The sequence below is a fragment of the Caretta caretta genome, chromosome 6, assembly GCF_965140235.1.
Source record: "Caretta caretta isolate rCarCar2 chromosome 6, rCarCar1.hap1, whole genome shotgun sequence".
Taxonomy (NCBI): domain Eukaryota; kingdom Metazoa; phylum Chordata; order Testudines; family Cheloniidae; genus Caretta; species Caretta caretta.
Window position 1 is genome coordinate 109,771,755 of NC_134211.1, and position 25,228 is coordinate 109,796,982.

The following is a 25,228-nucleotide window of genomic DNA, read 5'->3' on the forward strand; positions in this document are numbered from 1 at the left end:
AGATTAGAATAGTGGTCCGTCTGGACAGTATCCTGTTCCTATCAGTGGCTAGTAGCCACATGCTTCAGAGGAAGAATCAGAACAGAAAATTATGAAGTAACACACTTAGAGTTTGGTGTTGATCTGTCAGTTGGTGGTTGTCTTATGCACTTAATTCCCTTGGATCAGTTTTACATTTTTCCTTTTCAGTATTCTTTATATATCCCCTTTTTCTGGAAGATAGAAGCACCCAATTTACCTTCTCCTTACATTTATCCATTTACAGAAGTCTTTTCTGCTTCTAATCATTTTCCTCAGCTTCTGGCTTACAGTAGGATCACTTGACTACTCAGTAAGGCATGTAAACATTTTGGTGGTTCGATTAAATTATATATTTTTATATGAAAGATGAGCTCCCTTTTCATAGATGATATGGAAGAAGTAATTTTTTTAAATGGATTTGAATATTAACCCATTTTGCACCTACTGTTAGAGGAACAGTTCAAAAGAGAACTAAACAAGTTCATGGAGCATAGGTCCATCAATGGCTATTACCCAGGATGGACAGGATGGTGTCACTAGCCTCTGTTCACCAGAGGCTGGGAATGGGTGACAGGGAATGGATCACTTGATGATTACCTGTTCTGTTCATTCCCTCTGGGGCACCTGGCATTCGCCACTGTCAGAAGACAGGATACTGGGCTAGATGGACCTTTGGTCTGACCCAGTATGGCCGTTCTTATGTTCTTAGGATGTGCAGGAACCAGTTCACAGATGCTTCATATTGTCTTTACTTTCCTCCAGGCAAATATGCAAATGAGGATGGAAAGAGGGAACAGTTGTTCGAGTGATTGCTCACGTGTATTCCACAATAGGTGTGCATGCTCGCCACGTGCACTGGTGCCAGAAGTTTTTCCCCTAACAGTACCCGTAGGGGGGGAGTGGCGCCTGCCTGGCGCGGTATAAAGGGAGCTCCACGCTCCCCCCTACCCTCAGTTCCTTCTTGCCGCCAGTGAACGTGCGTTGGAACTGCTCTGCTCCAAATTTGCTGTAGCTCGTCCCCAGAACTGTTTCTTCATTCAGTGTTAGTACCTGTAGTTAGTTAGCTGTTTAGTTAGTCAGTGAGCCCGGGGTTTAAGTAATGGGGCTCTGGTAGGCGTTCTGTGCCAAGAAGTGACCTGCGTGCAGACTGTTTGGGCTGTTTGGGAGAAACCCATATCAGCGAAAGGTGCAAGATTTGCAAGTCTTTTAAGCCTCAGATCAAAAGAGAAAGGGACGTTAGGCTCCGAGCCATCCTGATGGAGTCAGTGCTGACCCCGAATCCAGCACGCAGCTCCGAACCGGTACCCGGCCCTGCGGCATTGGTACGCGGCGACCCTCCGGTGCCATCAACCAGTCATAGATTCATAGATATTTAGGTCAGAAGGGACCATTGTGATCATCTCGTCTGACCTCCTGCACAACGCAGGCCACAAAATTTCACCCACCACTCCTGCAAAAAACCTCATACCTATATCTGTGGTATTGAAGTCCTCAAATCGTAGTTTAAAGACTTCAAGGAGCAGAGAATCCTCCTGCAAGTGACCCGTGCCCCATGCTACAGAGGAAGGCGAAAAACCTTCAGGGCCTCTTCCAATCTGCCCTGGAGGAAAATTCTTTCCTGACCCCAAATATGGCCATCAGTTAAACTCTGAGCATATGGGCAAGATTCATCAGCCAGATACCACAGAAAATTCTTTCCTGGGTAACTCAGATCCCACCCCATCTAACATCCCATCACAGACCATTAGGCCTATTTACCATGAATATTTAATTACCAAAACCATGTTATCCCATCATACCATCTCCTCCATAAACTTATCGAGTTTAATCTTAAAGCCAGATAGATCTTTTGCCTCCACTGCTTTCCTTGGAAGGCTATTCGAGAACTTCACTCCTCTGATGGTTAGAAACCTTTGTCTAATTTCAAGTCTAAACTTCCTGGTGGCCAGTTTATATCCATTTGTTCTTGTGTCCACATTGGTACTGAGCTTAAGTAATTCCTCTCCGTCTCCGGTATTTATCCCTCTGATATATTTAGAGAGCAATGATATCTCCCCTCAACCTTCTTTTTGTTAGGCTAAACAAGCCAAGCTCCTTGAGTCTCCTTTCATAAGACAAGTTTTCCATTCCTCGGATCATCCTAGTAGCCCTTCTCTGTACCTGTTCCAGTTTGAATTCATCCTTCTGAAACATGGGAGACCAGAACTGCACACAGTATTCCAGGTGAGGTCTCACCAGTGCCTTGTATAATGGTACTAAAACCTCTTTATCCCTACTGGAAATACCTCTCCTGATGCATCCCAAGACCGCGTTAGCTTTTTTTCACGGCGATATCACATTGGCGGCTCATAGTCATCCTTGGAGTGATCAACCAATACTCCAAGGTCCTTTTCCTCCTCCGTTACTTCTAATTGATGCGTCCCCAGCTTATAACTAAAATTCTTGTTATTAATCCCTAAATGCATGACCTTACACTTCTCACTATTAAATTTCATCCTATTACTATTACTCCAGTTTACAAGGTCCTTCAAATCCTCCTGTAGGATATCCCTGTCCTTCTCTAAATTGGCAATACCTCCCAGCTTTGTATCATCCGCAGACTTTATTAGCCCACTCCCACTTTTTGTGCTGAGGTCAGTAATAAAAAGATTAAATAAGATTGGTCCCAAAACCGATCACCTTTCAGTAGGACCCATTGTAGTCTCCCCTTTAACCAATTCCTTATCCACCTTTCAATTTTCCTATTAATCCCCATTTTATCCAATTTAGCTAATAATTCCCCATGTGGCACGGTATCAAACGCCTTACTGAAATCTAGGTAAATTAGATCCACTGTGTTTCCTTTGTCTAAAAAATCTGTTACTTTCTCAAAGAAGGAGATCAGGTTGGTTTGGCACGATCTACCTTTTGTAAAACCATGTTGTATTTTGTCCCATTTACCATTGACTTCAATGTCCTTAACTACCTTCTCCTTCGAAAATTTTTCCAATACCTTGCATACTACAGCTGTCAAACTAACAGGCCTATAATTATCCGGATCACTTTTTTTCCCTTTCTTAAAAATAGGAACTATGTTAGCAATTCTCCAATCATACGGTACAACCCCTGAGTTTACAGATTCATTAAAAATTCTTGCTAATAGGCTTGCAATTTCATGTGCCAATTCCTTTAATATTCTTGGATGAAGATTATCTGGGCCCCCCGATTTAGTCCCATTAAGCTCTTTGAGTTTCACTTCTACCTCAAATATGGTAATGTCTACCTCCATATCCTCATTCCCATTTGTCATGCTACTATTATCCCTAAGATCCTCTTTAGTCTTATTAAAGACTGAGGCAAAGTATTTGTTTAGATATTGGGCCATGCCTAGATTATCCTTGACCTCCACTCCATCCTCCATCCTCAGTCCCACTTCTTTCTTTGTTTTCTTCTTATTTATATGACTATAGAACCTTTTACTATTGGTTTTAATTCCCTTTGCAAGGTCCAACTCTGCTTGACTTTTAGCCTGTCTCACTTTATCCCTACATGTTCTGACCTCAATAAGGTAGCTTTCCTTGCTGATCCCTCCCTTCTTCCACTCCCTGTATGCTTTCTGCTTTTTCTTAATCAACTCTCTGAGATGCTTGCTCATCCAGCTTGGTCTACAACTCCTGCCTATGAATTTTTTCCCCTTAGCTTCTGCAGCTTTGATTTAAAATAATCCCAGGTCTCCTCTGCCTTTAGATCCATAAGTTCTTCAGTCCAATCCACTTCCCTAACTAATTTCCTTAATTTTTGAAAGTCAGCCCTTTTGAAATCAAAAACCCTAGTTGCAGATTTATTTTTGTTAATCCTTCTGTTCAGTTTGAACTGAATTAGCTCATGATCACTTGAGTCAAGATTATCCCCTACAACCATTTCTTCTATGAGGTCCTCACTACTCACCAAAACCAATCTAAAATGGCATCCCCTCTAGTCGGTTCAGCAACTACTTGATGAAGGAATCCATCAGCTATCGCATCTAGGAAATGCTGAACCCTATTATTATTATTATTATTATTATTACTGCTCTCCATCCATGGGACATGCCAAGAGGGCCAGGAAGGCTCCTTTGCAGCGGCACCGAGGGAAGTCTGGGACAGAGGCTAGGCCCATGTCGGACAGTCCTCGATCCCCACTGGGCCCCAAGCCTCTGACTCATGTTGAGTGGAGTAGCCCAGCCCCTTCGGAAGAGGGATGTCCGGATGCAGTCCATGCCTGAAGCCCTTCAGGCGGCCCGGGACGTTATGTCCATGCCGGTGCCCAGAGTGCCGCAGATGTTGGCCCTATGCTCCAGAGGCAAGCCACCGCTGGGATCTCCGCAGTCGCCTCTGGCCTGGTACCAGTCTTGGTCGAGGGAACGTTCCCGATGCCGTTCACTGCCCAGCAACCGTTCGGGGCAGAGTCCATGTGGATCGCCCTAGACGCCGACCAGACTGTCTAGCTGGGTTCCGTCTGGCTGGGACTCTCGGCACCACTTGTCCTCAAGAAGTGAATATCGATGGAACCGCGGCATGTGTCGCCAACAGTCCTCGTTTCGAAGGGGGGTACCGCAGTCGGTCACGGCATGGTCGTCGACACCGTTCCTGCTTGGACTCCTGCTCCAAGTCTCCACCAAGACATTGCAGTCCCGGGCATTGATCGCCGGTGTCTCGCCGTTGTGGGTCCGCCCGTCGAGGCCATTCACGGAGCAGCTGTTACCGTCGGTACCAGCCCTCCACATCGAGATTGTGGTTCTGTGGCCAATGTAGATCCTGGCACCGCCGCTCCTCCTGGTCCAGAGACCGCAGCAGATCTTATGCCAGCCCGGCTTCCATTTGTAGCCGTCCTTCGATGGGCCAGGCCAGCCAACCCGAACAGCTGGACCCACCGGTGCCACAGCAGGTGCAGTGGCACCGAGCGTCGTGGCCGGCACAGTGGTATCTGTGGGCGCCATGGCCTCCGGCGCAGCCCCCAGTGGGAGCTCGCTCGGTGGCCAGAGCTTCGGAAGCACCATCTGCCTCCCTCTCCAGACTCCCGAGAAAGGCGTCGGAGGGACATACGTCCTCGGCACCGTGCCCAGAGTCTGACCAGGTGGTGGACCCTCCAGTGCCGGCCGATACCCAGAGCACCGCACTGGCCTCCTCACCCCCCCCCGAGGTGGCAATTGCGGCCCCGCCCCTCTCTGCCCCGCAGGAGGACTTCAGGGCCCATCAAGAACTCTGAAAGAAGGTGACAGCAAACCTTCACCTCCAGGCAGAGGAGATGGAGACCTCAGACTTCCTGTTTAACGTGCTGTGCGCGTCGGCACCGAGTAGGGTGGCCTTGCCTCTCCATGAAGGGGTGGCTAAGATTTCAAATGCCTTGTAACAAACACCGGCCTCATTGGCCCCCATCTCTAAGAAGGTGGAACACAAGTACTTTGTACGCACTAAGGGGCATGAGTACTTGTATACCCACCCGGCGCCCAACTCCCTGGTGATCGAGTTGGTCAACCACAGGGAACGGCAGGGTCAGTCAGCCCTGATCCCAAAGAACAAAGACACTCGGAGACTGGACTCTTTCGGAAGGAAAATGTATTAGTCTTTGAGCTTCCAGTTACGAGTGGCTAACCAGGCTCTCCTGGGCTGGTACGAATTCAGTCTGTGGGGCTCCCTGCCCAAGTTTGAGGACTCCCTCCAAGAGTGCAATGATAAGGAGTTCAAGGCACTAGTGGAGGAAGGGGCAGCGGCTGCTAGGGCGTCCATACAGGTAGCCTCGGATGCTGCGGACACGGCTGCACGATCAGTGGCCTCCGCAGTGTCCGTGAGACAACGTCATGGCTCCTGCTCTCTGGGCTGTCCAGCAAGGCACAGTCTTCCATGCAGGATCTCCCGTTTGACGAGAAAGCTCTGTTTGCCGCGGAATCAGATACAAGAATGCATGGCATGAAAGACTCCCACATGACCCTCCAGACTCTGGGCCTCTGTGTCCCGGCTCCGGCAAAACCTAAGTTCAAGCCGCAGCAGACTCCCGCCCAGGCCGCCCTCCTGAAGTAGGAGGCCGCCCAGAAGAAGCAGCAGGACTATAAGAGATGCCCTGCCCCCCAGCCTGGGGGCAAGCAGGTGGGGAAAAGGCACTTTTGACGGGACGCTCAGGGGCACTCTGCCAGTCCTCATCAGGGATCCACCCCCAGTAAAGCTCCCGTTCTCCAATCAGTTGTGTGCTTTCCTCCTGGAATGGTCACGGCTCACCTCAGACCGATGGGTCCTCAACACAATCTCCCGGGGTTAAGTCCTCCAGTTTACTTCCTCCCCGCCCAACCATCCTCCGCCCCCGTCCCTCTTGGGGGACCCCTCGCACGAAGCTCTGCTTGAGCAGGAGGTGGGGCGGCTCCTAGGTCTAGGAGCGATAGAGGTGGTACCCGAGGAGTTCATGGGCAAGGGGTATTACTCCCGTTATTTCCTTATCCCAAAGGCCTAAGGGGGGCTCAGGCTCATCCTGGACCTGTGAGGTCTGAACTAGTACGTGGTGAAACTCAAGTTCCACATGGTTTCCCTGGCTTCCATCATCCCCTCCCTGGATCCCGGGGACTGGTACGCTGCCCTTGATCTACAGGGCACGTACTTCCACATCTACATATTCGAGGGGCACAGGTGCTTCCTCCATTTTTTGGTGGGACAGAATCACTACCAATTCACGGTCCTCCCGTTTGGTCTGTCCACTGCCCTCAGGGTGTTTACAAAATGCATGTCAGTGGTAGCTGCCTACCTCAGACGGCAGGGGGTCCAGATATTTCCCTATCTGGACGATTGGCTTGTCAAGGGCACCTCCTGGTTGCAGGGGAGGGATAACGTGGCACTCCTCCTGTCCATGTGCACTGCCTTGGGCCTGTTGGTAAACAACACCAAGTCCACATTAGTCCCGGTCATAGAATCATAGAATATCAGGGTTAGAAGGGACCTCAGGAGATCATCTAGTCCAACCCCCTGCTCAAAGCAGGACCAATCCCCAACTAAATCATCCCAGCCAGAGCTCTGTCAAGCCTGACCTTAAAAACCTCTAAGGAAGGAGATTCTACCACCTCCCTAGGTAACGCATTCCAGTGTTTCACCACCCTCCTAGTGAAAAAGTTTTTCCTAATATCCAACCTAAACCTCCCCCACTGCAACTTAAGACCATTACTCCTTGTCCTGTCCTCTTCTACCACTGAGAATAGTCTAGAACCATCCTCTTTGGAACCACCTCTAGGTAGTTGAAAGCATCTATCAAATCCCCCCTCATTCTTCTCTTCTGCAGACTAAACAATCCCAGTTCCCTCAGCCTCTCCTCATAAGTCATGTGTTCCAGTCCCCTAATCATTTTTGTTGCCCTCTGCTGGACGATTTCCAGTTTTTCCACATCCTTCTTGTAGTGTGGTGCCCAAAACTGGACACAGTACTCCAGATAAGGCCTCACCAATGTCGAACAGAGGGGAACGATCATGTCCCTCGATCTGCTGGCTATGCCCCTACTTATACATCCCAAAATGCCATTGGCCTTCTTGGCAACAAGGGCACACTGCTGACTCATATCCAGCTTCTCGTCCACTGTCACCCCTAGGTCCTTTTCCGCAGAACTGCTGCCTAGCCATTCAGGCCCTAGTCTGTAGCGATGCATTGGGTTCTTCCGTCCTAAGTGCAGGACCCTGCACTTATCCATGTTGAACCTCATCAGATTTCTTTTGGCCCAATCCTCCAATTTGTCTAGGTCCCTCTGTATCTTATCCCTGCCCTCCAGCGTATCTACCACTCCTCCCAGTTTAGTATCATCCGCAAATTTGCTGAGAGTGCAATCCACACCATCCTCCAGATCGTTTATGAAGATATGGAACAAAACCGGCCCCAGGACCGACCCTTGGGCACTCCACTTGATACCGGCTGCCAACTAGACATGGAGCCATTGATCACTACCCGTTGAGCCCGACAATCTAGCCAACTTTCTACCCACCTTATAGTGCATTCTTCCAGCCCATACTTCCTTAACTTGCTGGAAAGAATACTATGGGAGACCGTGTCAAAAGCTTTGCTAAAGTCAAGAAACAATACATGCACTGCTTTCCCTTCATTCACAGAACCAGTAATCTCATCCTAGAAGGCGATTAGATTAGTCAGGCATGACCTTCCCTTGGTGAATCCATGCTGACTGTTCCTGATCACTTTCCTCTTGTGTAAGTGCTTCAGGATCGATTCCTTGAGGACCTGCTCCATGATTTTTCCGGGGACTGAGGTGAGACTGACTGGCCTGTAGTTCCCAGGATCCTCCTTCTTCCCTTCCTGCATAGAGTTTATCGGGGCACTCTTGGATGCAGCGTCGGCCAGCACCTCTCTCCTGGCAGACAGATTTGAGACCCTGAAAGGTCTCATTGACTCGGTCACAAGGTTCCCAGTGAGAACAACCAGGGTTTGCTTGCAGCTCGAGTCACATGTCGGCGTGCACATACGTGGTCTGTCACGCTAGATTCAGGATGAAGCCCCTCCAACTCTGGTTGTCCTCAAAGTTCTCCAAGGCCACAGACAGGATGGACAAGGTCCTCACGGTGCCAGACTCTGTGATCACCTCCCTATGGTGGTGGTCCGCCCCAAACAACGTGCTCCAAGGGGTCCCGTGCAGGGACAGGGCCCCGTCGTTGGAGCTGGTGTCCGATGCTTTGGACTTGGGTTGGGGGGCCCATGTGGGCAACTTTCAAACCCAAGACCTGTGTTTGGCCCAAGATCTGATCCTACATATCAACGTCAAGGAGCTCAGGGCAGTGCAGCTGGCGTGTATGGCCTTCCGCTCGCACCTGGAGGGCAATGTAGTCAGGGTCATCATGGACAACACGGCCTCGATGTTCTATATCAGCAGGTAACGTGGGTCCCGATCCTCTGCCCTCTGCCATGAAGCTCTCAGACTGTGGGACTTCTGTATAGCCCACGACATCCACCTGAAGGCCTTCCACCTACTGGGCGCCCGGAATGAGAGGGTGGATCTCTTGAGCAGGGACTTTTCCTCGCAACACGAGTGGTCCCTCCACCCAGAAGTGGCCTACCGGGTCTTTCGAAGGTGGGGAACTCCCCAGGTGGACCTATTCACAACTCGGCAGAACCGGCAATGTCCCCAATTCTGCTCCCGGGGACCTGGGGAGGGGCGCTATCTCCGATGTCTTTCTCCTGTCCTGGTCAGGCTGGCTTCTCTACGCCTTTCCCCTGTTCCCTCTAATCAGCAGGGTCCTGGAGAAGATAAAGATGGACAAGGCCCGTGTCCTCCTGATTGCCCCGGCATGGCCCAGGCAGCATTGTTACGGGATTCTCCTGGGCCTGGCAGTTGCTCTACCATGGCCATTGCCGCTCCGCCCGGACCTGCTCTCTCAGGAGCAGGGCCGCCTCCTCCATCCCAACCTAGCGGCTCTTCACCTCACGGCGTGGCTGCTCAGTGGTTAGGTGGAGAGGAAAGGACGTGCTCAGAACAGGTTCAGTGCGTCCTCCTCGAAAGTAGACGGCCCTCCACTTGCCGTGCTTATTTGGCAAAGTGGTCCCAGTGTTCCAGGTGGGCGGCGGACCAGGGTGTCTCCCCAGTGGCCACCCTGATCCAGCTTATCCTTGATTAGCTCCTCCACCTGAGGGCCCAGGGCCTGGCGCCCTCGTCAGTCAAGGTGCACGTGGCAGCCATATCAGTCTTTCATCCACCGGTGCAAGGGCATACGGTATTTTCCCATGCTATGACTGGACGGTTCCTTAGGGGTTTGGACAGTGTTTTTTCATATTCTAGAACCCCCCCCCCCCACCTCCCGGTCCTGGTGGGACCTAAACCTGGTGTTGGCTCGTCTCACAGGGCCCCCGTTTGAACCACTGGCCACGTGCTCTCATGGAAGGTGGTTGCAATCACGTCTGTCAGGCGAGTCTCAGAGCTCAGGGCCGTGATCTCTGAACCACCGTACACGGTCTCTATAAGAACAAGGTCCAGCTCCACCCACACCCTGCGTTCCTTCCGAAGGTGGTCTACGCCTACCACATGGGTTAGGACGTTTTTCTACTGGTCCTCTGCCCCAAGGCTCACGCGTCCAGTGAGGAGTACTGTCTCCACACGCCCAATGTGTGGCAGGCTCTGGCTTTCTACCTCAAGCGGACCAAGCTGTTCAGAAAGTCCTTGCACCTGTTCGTCGCCTCTGCTGAGCGCGCGAGGGGCCAGCCAATTTCCACTCAGTGGCTTTCCAGTTGGATCTCTTCATGCATCCGTTCCTGTTATGAGCTGGTGGGTGTCCCCCTAACACCCATTGTGAGGGCACAGTTGACTTGGGTGCAGGCCTCGTCAGCTGCCTTCATGGCCCGAGTCCCCATCCAGGACATTTTGTAGGGCTGCCATGTGGTCTTCGGTTCACACATTCACCTCGTACTATGTGATCATTCCCCAAACCAGGGATGACGCCAGGTTCAGCAGGGCTGTTCTCCATTCTGGGAACTTGTGAACTCCTACCCATCTCTAACAGATATAACTCGGAATCACCCATTGTGGAATAGACATGAGCAATCACTCGAAGAAGAAAAGACAGTTACCTTTTCCGTAACTGGTGTTCTTTGAGATGTGTTCTCATGTCTATTCCACATCCCGCCCTCCTTCCCCTCATACCATGCCAGACAGGTGCCACTCCAGTGGTCGCGGGGGGCGCTCCCCCATTACGGGTACTGCTAGGGGAAAAGCTTCCGGCAGCAGTGCCCGTGGCGAGCACACACACCTATTGTGGAATAGACATGAGCAACACATCTCGAAGAATGGAAATGGTAACTCTCTTTTTTTGGGTGGGGGGAGGCAGTGGGGGGTTGATTTTTTGTTTTTTGGAGGGTTTTTAGTTTGGTATTTCTTTGTGTTGCATATATCCCCTTTCTTTGACTGACAGATGAAAGAGCTTCAAGGCAGTAACCTATCATCTTGTATGCCTAAATCACCAGTCATACCTATAGCACAATATAAGTAAATTATAGCTCATGATCAAAGGCACCTATACTGATTTTTCAAGAATTCAGGCACAGTATTTTAAAAAAAAAGTGAAACATTTCAAGGTTACAAAGGGTTAATTCTAGAGCTGTCAAGCGATTAAAAGAATTGTGATTAATCACATGACTAATTGCACTGTTAAACAATAGAATAAATTTTGTTTAAATATTTTTTGGATGTTTTCTACATTTTCAACTATATTGATTTCAGTTACAATACAGAATACAAAGTGTACAGTGCTCACTTTATATTTATTTTTATTACAAATATTTGTGCTGTAAAAACCAAAAGAAATAGTATTTTTCAGTTCACCTCATACAAGTACTGTAATGCAGTCTCTATCATGAAAGTTGAACTTACAAATACAGAATTACGTATAAAAAAACAACTGCATTCAAAAATAAAACAATGTAAAACTTTAGAGCCTATGAGTCCAGTCAGTCCTACTTTTTGTTCAGCCAGGTTTCAGAGTAACAGCCGTGTTAGTCTGTATTCGCAAAAAGAAAAGGAGTACTTGTGGCACCTTAGAGACTAACCAATTTATTTGAGCATAAGCTTTCGTGAGCTACAGCTCACTTCATCGGATGCATACTGTGGAAAGTGTAGAAGATCTTTTATACACACAAAGCATGAAAAAATACCTCCCCCCACCCCACTCTCCTGCTGGCAATAGCTTATCTAAAGTGATCACTCTCCTTACAAAGGCTGACAAAGGAGGTGCTGTTGTCATCATGAATAGGTTGGAATATGAACAAGAGGCTGCTCGGCAGCTCTCCAACACCACTTTCTACAAGCCATTACCCTCTGATCCCACTGAGAGTTACCAAAAGAAACTACAGCATTTGCTCAAGAAACTCCCTGAAAAAGCACAAGATCAAATCCGCACAGACACACCACTGGAACCTTGACCTGGGATATTCTATCTACTACCCAAGATCCATAAACCTGGAAATCCTGGGCGCCCCATCATCTCGGGCATTGGCACCCTGACAGCAGGATTGTCTGGCTATGTAGACTCCCTCCTCAGGCCCTACGCTACCAGCACTCCCAGCTACCTTCGAGACACCACTGACTTCCTGAGGAAACTTCAATCCATCGGTGATCTTCCTGATAACACCATCCTGGCCACTATGGGTGTAGAAGCCCTCTACACCAACATTCCACACAAAGATGGACTACAAGCTGTCAAGAACACTGTCCCCGATAATGTCACGGCTAACCTGGTGGCTGAACTTTGTGACTTTGTCCTTACCCATAACTATTTTACATTTGGGGACAATGTATACCTTCAGATCAGCGGCACTGCTATGGGTACCCGCATGGCCCCACAGTATGTCAACATTTTTATGGCTGACTTAGAACAACGCTTCCTCAGCTCTCGTCCCCTAACTCCTAACTTGCGCTATATTGATGACATCTTCATCATCTGGACCCATGGAAAAGAAGCCCTTGAGGAATTCCACCATGATTTCAACAATTTCCATCCCACCCTCAACCTCAGCCTGGTCCAGTCCACACAAGAGATCCACTTCCTGGACACTACAGTGCTAATAAACAATGGTCACATAAACACCACCCTATACCGGAAACCTACTGACCGCTATTCCTACCAACATGCCTCCAGCTTTCACCCTGACCACACCACACGATCCATCGTCTACAGCCAAGCTCTGCGATACAACCGCATTTGCTCCAACCCCTCAGACAGAGACAAACACCTACAAGATTTCTATCAAGCATTCTTACAACTACAGTACCCACCTGCGGAAGTGAAGAAACAGATTGATAGAGCCAGAAGAGTTCCCAGAAGTCTCCTACTACAGGACAGGCCTAACAAAGAAAATAACAGAACGCCACTAGCCGTCACCTTCAGCCCCCAACTAAAACCCCTCCAACGCAAGGATCTACAACCTGTCCTGAAGGATGACCCAACACTCTCACAAATCCTGGGAGACAGGCCAGTCCTTGCCTACAGACAGCCCCCCAACCTGAAGCGAATACTCACCAGCAACCACATACCACACAACAGAACCACTAACCCAGGAACCTATCCTTGCAACAAAGCCCGTTGCCAACTGAGCCCACATATCTATTCAGGGGACACCATCACAGGGCCTAATAACATCAGCCACGCTATCAGAGGCTCGTTCACCTGCACGTCCACCAATGTGATATATGCCATCATGTGCCAGCAATGCCCCTCTGCCATGTACATTGGTCAAACTGGACAATGTCTACGTAAAAGAATAAATGGACACAAATCAGATGTCAAGAATTATAACATTCATAAACCAGTCGGAGAACACTTCAATCTCTCTGGTCACGCGATTACAGACATGAAAGTTGCAATTCTTCAACAAAAAAACTTCAAATCCAGACTCCAGCGAGAAACTGTTGAATTGGAATTCATTTGCAAATTGGATACAATTAACTTAGGCTTGAATAGAGACTGGGAGTGGCTAAGTCATTATGCAAGGTAACCTATTTCCCCTTGTTTTTTCCTAACCCCCCCACCCGCCCGACGTTCTTGTTAAACCCTGGATTTGTGCTGGAAATGGCCCACCTTGATTATTGTACACATTGTAAGGAGAGTGGTCACTTTAGATAAGCTGTTGCCAGCAGGAGAGTGGGGTGGGGGGAGGTATTTTTTCATGCTTTGTGTGTATAAAAAATCTTCTATACTTTCCACAGTATGCATCCGTGGAAGTGAGCTGTAGCTCACGAAAGCTTATGGTCAAATAAATTTCTTAGTCTCTAAGGTGCCACAAGTACTCCTTTTCTTTTTGTTCAGCCAGTCACTCAGACAAACAAGTTTGTTTACATTTGCAGGTGATAATGCTGCCCGCTTCTTGTTTACAGTGTCACCTGAAAGTGAGAACAGATGTTCACATGGAACTGTTTTAGCTGGTATTGCAAGATATTTACATGCCAGATGCGCTAAAGATTCATATGTCCCTTCATCTTCAACCACCATTCCAGAAGACATGCTTCCATGGTGATGACAGGTTCTTCTTGATAATGATCCAAAGCAGTGCAGACTGATGCATGTTCACTTTCATCATTTGAGTTAGATGCCACCAACAGAAGGTTAATTTTCTTTTTTGATGGTTCGGGTTCTCTAGTTTCCACATCAGTGTGTTGCTCTTTTAAAACTTCAGAAAGCATGCTCCACACCTCATCTCTCTCAGATTTTGGAAGGCACTTCAAATTCTTAATCCTTGGGTCAAGTGCTGTAGCTATCTTTAGAAATCTCACATTGGTACCTTCCTTGCTTTTTGTCAGATCTGCGGTGAAAGTGTTCTTAAAATGAACATGTGCTGGGTCTTCATCCGAGACTGCTATAATATGAAATATATGGCAGAATGCAGGTAAAACAGAGCAGGAGACATACTTTTTCTTCCTCAAGAAGTTCACTCAAAATTTAATAGCGCATTATTTTTTTAACTAGCATCATCAGCATGGAAGCATGTCCTCAGGGATGGTGGCCGAAGCATGAAGGGGCATATGAATGTTTAGCATATCTGGCACGTAAATATCTTGAAATACCGGCTACAACAGTGCCATGCGAACTCCTGTTCTCACTTTCAGATGACATTGTAAATAAGAAGCTGGCAGCATTATCTCCTGTAAATGCAAAGAAATTTGATTGTCTTAGCGATTGGCTGAATAAAAAGTAGGGCTGAGTTGACTTGTAGGCTCCAAAGTTTTACATTGTTTTTGAGTGCAATTATATAACAAAGAAAAGCTACATTTGTAAATTGCACTTTCACAATAGAGAGATTGTAATATGGTACTTGTATGAGGTGATAGAGAGATTGTAATATGGTACTTGTATGAGGTGAATTGAAAAATACTGTTTCTTTTGTTTATCATTTTTACAGTGCAAATATTTGTATTAAAAATAATATAAAGTGAGCAATGTACACTTTTTATTGTGTTGTAATGGAAATCAGTATATTGGAAAATGTAGAAAAACATCCCAAAACAGATAAATTTCAGTGGGTAATCTGTTGTTTAACAGTGCACTTAAAACTGTGATTGTGATTAATTTTTTTAATAGAGATTAATGTTTTGATTTAATCACGTGAGGTTAATTGCAATTAATCGACAGCCCTAGATAATTCCTTCATGCTGCAGAGATGTAAGAAGATAAGAATAATTCTAATGTTAATGAACATGTAGATATTTCCACTAAAAATGTTTTGTCCTCTTTTAAATAGAATATATAGAAATTGGATTAGTTGCTTTACAGCTAGATGGCTTTATTAGTAGCCAAAAGAGTTTAACTGCTGCTGGCATCATATACATGGATACACATGACTAACTTTAATCTCCAATATATGTAGTGAAGGGGAACCTCCACTGTGTGGGTGGGCGGTTCCGCATCTTCTGTTTAAGCTACTAGGGCTATGTCTACATTTACAGCCAGACTACAGACACTGCATGCCTAGCTAGCATGGATATAAATAGCAGTGTATAAACGGTGAGATATGTCTTAGGCGAGTAGAGTACCTTATATGTCTGAACCCCCAGGGCTTGAACCCTACAAGACTGTCTGTGTGCCCAAGCAGTGCCTCTCGCATCTGCACTGCTATTTTTAGCAGTGCAATGTCCTGCTCCCTCCCCCCTGCCAGAACTGCCAGCGCTTCTCCCCACTGCTTCCCCTTTGCCAGAGTCTTTCCCTCTGGTAGGGAAAGGCTTCAGCGTACAGGAGGCTGTGGGACACTGCACTGCTAAAAAAATAGCAGAGTAGATGTGGGAGGCACTTTTTGGACATGTAGAGAGCTGGGTAGGGTATATACTCTGGGAGTTCAGGCAGATAGGGCACTCTGCTCTACTCAGCTGTGTCTCCCCACTGCTGTTTATGCCCGAGCTAGCTGGGCATGCAGTGTCTGTATTCTACTTGCCTCCAGGTGGCGTTGGATGCTGCTGATGCTGCTTCCTGTATCATGGCTTCCGCTATCTCCATGTGGTGAGTCTCTTGGCTGCTTCTTTCTGGGTTGTCCACCGACGCCCAGAAGTCATTGCGGGACTTGCCCTTCGACGGCGGGGCCCTATTTACAGAACAAACAGACAGCAAGTTGCGTGGCCTCAAGGACTCCTGCGCCACCTTGAAAACCCTCGGTCTCTACGTCTCAGCCCCGGCGCGTAAGCAGTTCAAACCACAGCAGTCTTAGGGTCAGGGGAGCCTGCCTCGGCAGGACAAGCCCCATAAACAAGCCAAGGGTTACACGCGCCGCCCGAGCCATCCCCCTCAGCCCAGTTGGGCTCGACCCACAATAAGCAGGGGGCCAAACAGTTGTTTTGAGGGTGCGCCCGAGGGCGACCTACCAGACTATTCATTGGATCCATCTTTCCCAGTGTTGTTCAACCGCCTTTCCCCTTTCCTCCCGGCGTGGACCGCTGGGTCTTCAGCACAGTGGAACGGGGTTATACCCTCCAGTTCCTTTCTACCCCCCCTTCCCACCTGCCTTCCCCATCCCTCTTCAGGGACCCCTCTCAGAAGAGTCTCCTCGTGCATGAGGTAATGGGGTTATTACAGCTGGGTGCGGTGGAAGAAGTTCCTCTTGAGTACAGGAAAAAGTGGTTCCATTCCTGATACTTTTTAATCCGAAAGGCCAAAGGCGCTCTAGGACCCATCCTGGATCTGCAAGACCTCAACAAGTACCTACAGAAGCTAAAGTTCCGCATGGCCTCTCTGGCTTCTATTATCCCCTCCCTAGATTCGGAAGACTGGTATGCCGCCCTCGACTTGAAGGACGCATACTTCCATATAGTGATCTTTCGAGGACACAGTCCTCCGGTTTATGGTGGGGCCCCACCACTACCAGTTTACGGTTTTCGGCCTGGCGACGCCACCGAGGGTGTTTACCAAGTGCATGTCAGTGGTGGCGCCTTACCTCAGGTGCCGGCTTATCCAGCTCTACCCATCGTCGACGACTGGCTCGTCAAGGGCTGCTCCAGGCCTCAAGTCCGAAGGGATGTCGCGGTGTTTCAAGCCACGTGCCGCTCTGTGGGCCTACTGGTGAATGACAAAATGTCGACATTAGTGCCAGTGCAGGGGATAGAGTTAATCAGATCATTCCTTGACTCTGCCTGTGCCAGAGCGTTCCTGCTGCTGGAAAGGTTCCATGCATCGATGAACCTCATTGCAGAAGTCTCCGCATTCCCTTTGACTACAGTCAGGGTCTGTCTGTGCCTGCTGGGTCACATGGCAGTGTGCACTTCTGTGGTCCTCTGTGCCAGGCTCCAGATGCGGCCCCTGCAACAATGGCTGGTGACAATCTATTCCCAGTCCTGAGACCCCCTGGAAAAGATCGTTGCCATTCCCCAGGCGATACTTACTACTTTGAGATGGTGGACCAACTGCGGGACAGTCCTGAAAGGGGTTCCGTTCGACCAACCTCCTCACTCCATTGAGTTGGTGTCGGATGCCTCTGATCTTGGCTGGGGGACACATCTCGGCAACCTCCAGACACAGGGGAGGTGGTCTCTGGAGGAAGTGCAGTTACACATAAACGTCAAAGAGCTCTGAGCAGTCCAGCTGGCGTGCAGAGTCTTCTTGGCCCACCTGTTGTGCAAGGTGGTACGAGTCCTGACGGACAACACAGCCTCGATGTTCTACATCAACAGGCAAGGGGGAGCACTCTTGTTGGCACTTTGAGACTTCTCCATCAGCCACAAAATGCATCTGGAAGCTTGTCACCTTCCTGGCATCAGGAATAAGCTGGCAGACCAGCTCAGCAGAGACTTCTCCTCTCACCATGAGTGGTCGCTGCATACAGAGGTAGCCTGCATGATCTTCCAAAGGTGGGGCACTCCCCAGGTGGACCTGTTCGCTACCAGACAGAACAGGAAGTGCCACTGGTTTTGTTCTTGACAGGGTCTGAACAAAAAGACTCCCTCTCTGATGCTTTCCTCCTGTCATGGTCAGGGAGCCTGATGTACTCATTCCCTCCGATTCCACTCATCAGCAGGGCCCTGGAAAAGATTGAGAGACCAGGCATAGGTTTTCATGATTGCCCTGTCGTGGACTCACCAGCATTGATTTGGCACGCTCATGAGCCTGTCAACGGCTCCTCCTTGGCCCCTGCCCAACCAACTGGACCTGCTGTCGCTGGACTACGGTCGGCTCTTACACCCCAACCTCGGGTCCCTCTGCCATTTGGTATGGATGCTGCGTGGCTGAACCCAGAAGAGTGGACTTGTTCAAAGAAGTCCAACAGGTCCTCCTGAAAAGTAGGAAGCCCTCAACTAGACTGACTTACCCTGGCCAAGTGCACAAGGTTTTCCCACTGGGTGTCTGAATGGGGCATCTCTCCATCGCGTTCCTTCATACAGGCTGTCCTGGACTATCTGTTCCATTTAAGGAACTAGAGTCTAGCACACTCTTCCATTAGAATGCATCTCGCGGCCATCTCCACTTTTCACCCACCGATCCAAGGACAGACTGTGTTCTCATGACTTGACGGTCAGATTCTTGAGAGGGCTGGAGAGACTCTTCCTGCAGGTACGGGCTCCTGTTCCACAGTGTGATCTTAACTTGGTCCTCCACCCTTTGAACTGCTGGGGTCCTGCTCCCTTTCCCATCTGTCAAGGAAGGTTGTATTCCTGGTGGCGGTGACATCGGCAAGACGGGTCTCAGAAATTAAGGCCTTGACCTCAGAAACGCCATACACGGTCTTCTACAAAGATAAGGTTCAGTTGCAGCCTGGCCTTCCTGTCAAAGGTGGTCTCCATCTTCTATATGAACCAGGACATCTTCCTCCCAGTGTTTTGTCCCAAACTGCACAAGATCAGTGAAGAGAGATGTCTTCATGCCCTGGATGTCTGGAGGGCTTTGGCTTTTTACTTAGAACATACCAAGCCTTTCCGTAAATCGACTTACCTCTTCATCGCTACAGCGGATAGGATGAAGCGTCATCTGGTGTCCTCGCACAGGATTTCCAATTGGATTACCTCGTGCATAATGACCAGTTATGACCTGGCAGGGGTTCCACCGCCACTGATTGTCAGAGCCCACTCGATGAGAGCTCAGGTGTTTTCAGTGGCCTTCTGTCACACAACCCTATCCAGGATATCTGTAGAGCCACAACATGGTCCTCTGTCCACACGTTTATGGCTCATTATGCCATCACACAGCAGGCCAGGGACAACACTGGACTCGGCAGAGCTGTGTAGCAATCTATACGTCAGTGAACTCATTCCCACCTCCAGGGATACTGCTTTGGAGTCACCTAATATAGAAAGGACTCACAGACAGTTAAAAAAGACAGCTACCTTTTCCGTAACTGGTGTTCTTTGAGATGTGTTGCTTATGTCTATTCCAGGACCTGCCCTCCTTCCCCACTGTTGGCATTTCCGGCAAGAAGGAACTGAGGGTGGCGGGAGCCAGCAGTGCCCCTTATACTGAGCACCTTAGGGGGCGCCAGAGCTGGTGCCCTACGGATACTGCTGAGGGAAAAACTTGCGGCACTGGTGCATGTGGCTAGAGCACACGCCTAATATAGAATGGGCATGAGCAACACATCTAGAAGAACACCAGTTACAGAAAAGGTAACTGTCTCTTTTGATAAAATCAAACAGATGCGGCCTTGCTGAAATCAAGGAAATGGAAACAGAAACAGAGCCAAGAAAGCCACACAGCCCATCTGCCTCGAGTAGGTTGGACCAGTCACAAACCAAAACCTTGGATGTTTTGAAACATGTATAGAATGCTATCTGTAAAGCAAACCCATGCCATTCTTGGCTAACACAGATTAGCAGAGACCACTAGCTCCCCATAACAAGAGAAATAATCCATTTAATCGAGAAGGCAGTCTATGAGCCACCTGAAAAATTAGTTTGACAACTTTTGAAGAAACAGACTAGATGTCAGCAGTCTTGCCAATTTCCTTAATTTTTCCAACTTTTTCTGAGCAAGTTCAGTTGAGAATGTGGTGGCAGCCAAACTGAAACAGCATGTGACCTCTTTCTGATGTGTCCTTCACAGTCAGACTTTAAATCAGTCTGGACACAGCCTTTCTGGTGCTACTGGCTGTATCTTGACAATTATAACTTCAAATGATTACCATGTAACATGTTGGGCACTGTAGGGTCCACACTAAAACCTGGGCTGATGACATTCGAGATGGAGGAGTCCTTTTTCCTTTTCTTTATGTGGAAGGAATGAACTGATTGTGCAGTTTCCACAAGTTAACGCATTAATTTTTGGTGAGTGTATGATGTCTCTCCATTGTAAATTGGCATTTACTCACTACAGAAACTTAAGTAAACGCTGCTACTTTGTATTCCATTAATTGTACAATGAGTTTGAGTTAAGATTCTTACTAATCTAGCTGGGGGAGCAGGTAAAATTTTAGGTTAGAATATGCAAGACCAATTCAGAATCTCATGTCTTTCTAATCTTTTGAAAATTGTTCAGGGCAAGAATATTTTTTTAGAATATTTGCCAGTGATTGATAGTAAACAGGAAGGTGACAGAATGTAACTAATTGTGAGAAATGGATATTTGAATTTATAGATATGTAAACGTTTTAATCATAGTATGGTAGTTTTCTGTCATAACAAGTGGGGACATTTTTCTTGGAACAGGGCATATATGAGTGATCATTTATTTAGTCTCCATTGTTCTGGCTTCTAATTTTATAGTTCTTTGTAAACGCTTTCTCTGTAAAACGTTCTCTAACATCATTAGCTCTCAAATATATCAGTGGTAACAGAATTCTCTCTGCATGTTTAGACTTGAAACACGGCTTGAAAATGTTCTGTGAGCTATAATCTACAGAGAAGTTTTAACTGAATAGCTAATAATTTTTGTTAAGCATTTGTTGTATTAAGTACCAGTTTTTAAATGATAAATGTTTGTGATATTAGTTAAAATACTTGTTTTATAAAGAATCCTCATCTCAGTAAACATCTTTAAATAATTCCATTGTTTTAGAGTTCTTAAAGATACATGTGATTTTAGTTTGCAGTTAACATGTTTCGAACATTACCACCATCTTCTAATCCAACGGGGGCAGAATTTGATCCAGAGGAAGATGAACCAACTCTAGAAGCTGCCTGGCCTCACCTACAGGTAATTAGCAATCTCCTCGTTTTATTTGACTAAATAGTAACTAAATTATTGCAAAATAGTATTACACAATGTGTCTTCCTACTGTGTGTTAAACGCACTAGTGTAAGTTCTCTTTTGCAGTCAAAAATACATTTAGTTAATTTTAAGAGCTGGACAGTCTTTGAAATTACATTTTGTAATTTGAAATTATTAGTTTTAATCTTTCAAAAGATGTTAATACGTAAACAACTGAAAAGAAAATTACATTGAAAATCAATCTTTGTGGTTTTAGAGGTCAAAAGTGTGTTGCTTGTTTCAGTACAAACATGATTTTAAATTAAATAATAAAGATTAAAGTGAGCCTTAGTTGATTATTGTTACTATTCAAGCTTTTTTTATTATTTATCTATGGCAAGGTTCTAGCTTTAGATGTTTGAAAAATGTGAGCGCAAAGTAAAAGATTTTTCAAAATATGTATTACTGAACACCATGAATGTTAGTATCTATTGGTATGAAGTAAAATTAATTCAGGAATGTAGTATTTGGGAATTCTTTGCAGTTTAAAGAATGTAGCACTGTAAGAAAATACAGCGCCTGATGACATACATTCCCTGCACCAAATTGTAGTATTACTCTTGCTGTAAAGTGATATAAAAATAATGTATAACACGATCTTGAACTAGGAAGTTTCTTTTTGAACAGTGTCAGAATTGAGTTGTAATTGTACTGCTTACAAAAATATAATATTGTATCAAAAAAACTAATGTTATTTCTTTGTGGATTTTTTTCAGCTTGTTTATGAATTTTTCTTAAGATTTTTAGAATCTCCAGATTTCCAACCTAATGTAGCTAAGAAATATATTGATCAGAAGTTTGTATTACAGGTGAGGTAAAAATGAATATATCTTCAAGCTTTAAATCCAAATTGATTTAAAATGCATTAGATTTGAGTAAAATGTATCTTTCTTTTTCCACAGCTTTTAGAACTCTTTGACAGTGAAGATCCTCGGGAAAGAGATTTTCTTAAAACTACTCTTCACAGAATATATGGGAAATTCTTAGGCCTAAGAGCTTACATCAGGAAACAAATTAATAATATATTTTATAGGTATGTCACAGTTCTGTATTTTGGTACATATGATTAGATATAGTAATTTAGACTTTTTGGTCCCTTATTAGCAAAATCTTCGTTATTTTATTCCATGTAAACATGTTTGTGTCTAATAATATTGGCATCTGTTTAATTAAGCAATTCTCAGTGGGATCCAAATCAGGGGAAGTATAGCATGGGATAAATTTTATAGCTGCAGTTTGGGTACATTTGAGATTCTGCATTTAGATCAGTTTTGTGTCAACTTGACTTTTTATACAGTGCTTTATCAGGGATGAGTTGCTTGAATGATAGCGCCATGTTACCGAGTACAGTGCATATTATTATTGTTGTTCGTAATATCATAGAACAGAGATACATTTGTTTCAGTTTTTCATAATACATATATATCCTGGAGACAGATGTGGCAACACAAGTGAAGAAAATACATGTGCAGGAACTCACTTCAAAGGGCAAGTTCCATTTCTGAGGGAAGCAAGTACAGTTTGAGGTTGCATAAGCAAAAGATGTCAAATTAGGGGTAGTCCTGATAATCGGTGTCAAAGCATCACAATGGTACTGTTGCTGAAAGTGTATTTGCTCTTGCAAGAAATAATAATAGTAATGTCTTTGCTTCCACCACTTTGGTTGTGAATCAGGGTTATTAATTTTTTTTTTGCATATAGAATCATATGTCCAGTATTCGTAACTGGATAGTTTTAAGTTCTCAGACTTCCCGATTGGCGCAAACTCAGCTCCAATTGGAAGGTTGTTGAACTGAGGCTGAGCTATTTTGAAATGTTCTGCCCCAGTGTATGTTGCAGGAATGCAATTACTCTTTAATTGATATTATGCCTATTTGTATTATTGCACTGTTACCTGAGTTTCCTTCCTATCTTGACTTTAGATAAATCAATGTTTATAAATTCACAAGTTTAAGGGAATGGTGAGGAGTAACCTAAAAAATACTACTAAAAATTGAGTCCATTATAGTGAACTGTTTGTATGCTAGATTTCAGCTAAATAAACATTAGACCTTGTCAGCTAAATATTATATCAGTATTATTTTCAATAATGTTTCTGTTTCTCTAGAATCCAGAGAGTATTTTTAGGAAACGGAACACATTACTTATTTGGATTTTTGCCTCCAGCATATTTGGCTTAGAATAAAAATAATGACTCCCTAAACACTTTATCAAAATGTTTATATTATCTGTGGCAGCAACCACTAGAGTAAATAGTTATCCCCGCTAATAGTTATTGTTACTTTGCCCAAACTTTGCACGCATGCACACGTACGCACCCCAGTTCAATAAACACAGATGTAAATTCAGAAGGTCAGGGTAAGGCATTTAGGGTATGTCTACATTGCAATTAAAAACCTGCAACTGCCCTGTGCCAGCTGCCTCGGGTGAAGGGGCTGTTCATTTGTGGTGTAGATATTCGGGCTTGGGCTGCAACCCAAGCTGTAGGACCCTCCCACCTTTCAGGGTCTTAGAGCCTGGGCTCCAGCCCAAGTCCAAACATCTACATCTCAATTAAACAACCTCTTAGTCCAAGCCCTGCGAGCCTGAGTGAGCTGGACAAGCTAACCATGTTTTTTAATTAGTGTAGACACACTCTTAAAATCAGTGGGGTTGCAGTTCTGAGTGCAGCAATAGCAACCCACCGCAAAAACAGAGCTAGTTTCTGCCTCCCTTGCTCTTGTTGAGTAGAAACTTACTACCATGAAACCCTGTTGAAATAGATACTTGCAGAGCTCTGCTTGTGGATAAGGGTAACAAAATCTGGCTTGTTAGTAAGTTGCTCCATACAAAATTGCTACTGCAGTAATGTACCATGTAGAACATTCTGAAAAAGCGAAGTTGGAAAAGGCTTTAGAAATTTGGAAGGAATTTTAAGGAGGGAAGGGAAAAGCTAAACTTATATACCTTGAAATTTTTCACGGGAAACACAGTTCATGACTGTTTCCAAATTTATAGTTGACCTATATCAGCACCTCAGTGTGACATGATATTAAAGTGTTAAGTGGATTTCCAAGCATGTAGCGGCAAACAACTGGCATATATGGGCTTCATGTTAGACAGGATATGATTGATATATACTCAAATATGGACTCATCCCTACTTCATTTGCAAGTAATCAGTTTGCTGCACAATAGGGTCTCAGTACGGGTTCCACAGACTTCAGCTTTTGAAGCCATGCCCTTTGTTTGATGCATCTCGTTTTTCTGTAGATCCAGTATGCTGTATAGCAGTGTTACTTGTATATAGCACGTTTTCTTGTCTCTGCCCCTTGTACACTTTTCCTCCTAAAAGCGAACATGTGGCCCCTTGGAGAGAATGGTGCCAACTGCACAACAGCTTTTTGCCAGTTCAGGTGTAGAGGGATCTTATCTCTAGAAAATGCTTTTAGAAAAAGGAACTGAGGAACTGCCTAAAAATAGTGAATAAGCCCATCTGCTCTGTCTTCATGCAGTGGTTCTTGGTCCTGAATACACTGAACCCCACTCTTTCTTAGATGAAGTACTGTTATGTTTTGTTTCAGGGAAAATGATTTCAAGAAAAGACAGAAAGGGAGTGCATATTTGCTTACAATTTATTTAACCAATAGAGGGTTTTGATTAAGTTAATGCTGGAATGCACTATTTCATGAAACAATATATCTGAAATGTATCCGATTGGAGGTTTATTCTGCCATTTTTTTCTGCATTGGCAGCATTTTTATGTAATGGAAGCCAAGATTTCAAATCTAGTCATTTCTAGTACATCTTTTGAATGGGTGACAAATATTCTACCCATTCACCTTTTAGTAGTTTGTATAAACAATGGATGGACACTTTTTTCACTTTTCTGCTTCTGTTCTGAAATTTACATGAGGAATGCTGCAGTGAAATCTAGATTATAGTATAGACAGCACCCTTCTCAAAGTATAAAGAAGAAGCCTTTATCTACCAACTGAATTCTCAAGGACATAGAAACTAAAGTCTTTATGCATCTCAACAAATCTGATAGAAATTTTGTATAGTACTTCTGGGCATAAAATTCTAAGGAGAAAAATAAGTT

The 25,228-nt window shown here is 45.8% G+C and overlaps 1 protein-coding gene across 4 annotated transcripts in view; it reads left to right on the forward strand.

Moving 5' to 3' along the window:
* The window catches only part of PPP2R5C (protein phosphatase 2 regulatory subunit B'gamma), a 374,584-nt gene that overhangs the window by 277,703 nt on the left and 71,653 nt on the right, over window positions 1-25,228 (forward strand). For all 4 annotated transcript variants that reach the window (XM_048853964.2, XM_048853965.2, XM_048853963.2 and 1 more), the window contains 3 exons: window positions 20,984-21,094; window positions 21,865-21,957; window positions 22,051-22,181. In XM_048853964.2, the coding sequence (XP_048709921.1) occupies window positions 20,984-21,094; window positions 21,865-21,957; window positions 22,051-22,181 (335 nt within the window). The remainder of the gene's footprint in view (window positions 1-20,983; window positions 21,095-21,864; window positions 21,958-22,050; window positions 22,182-25,228) is intronic.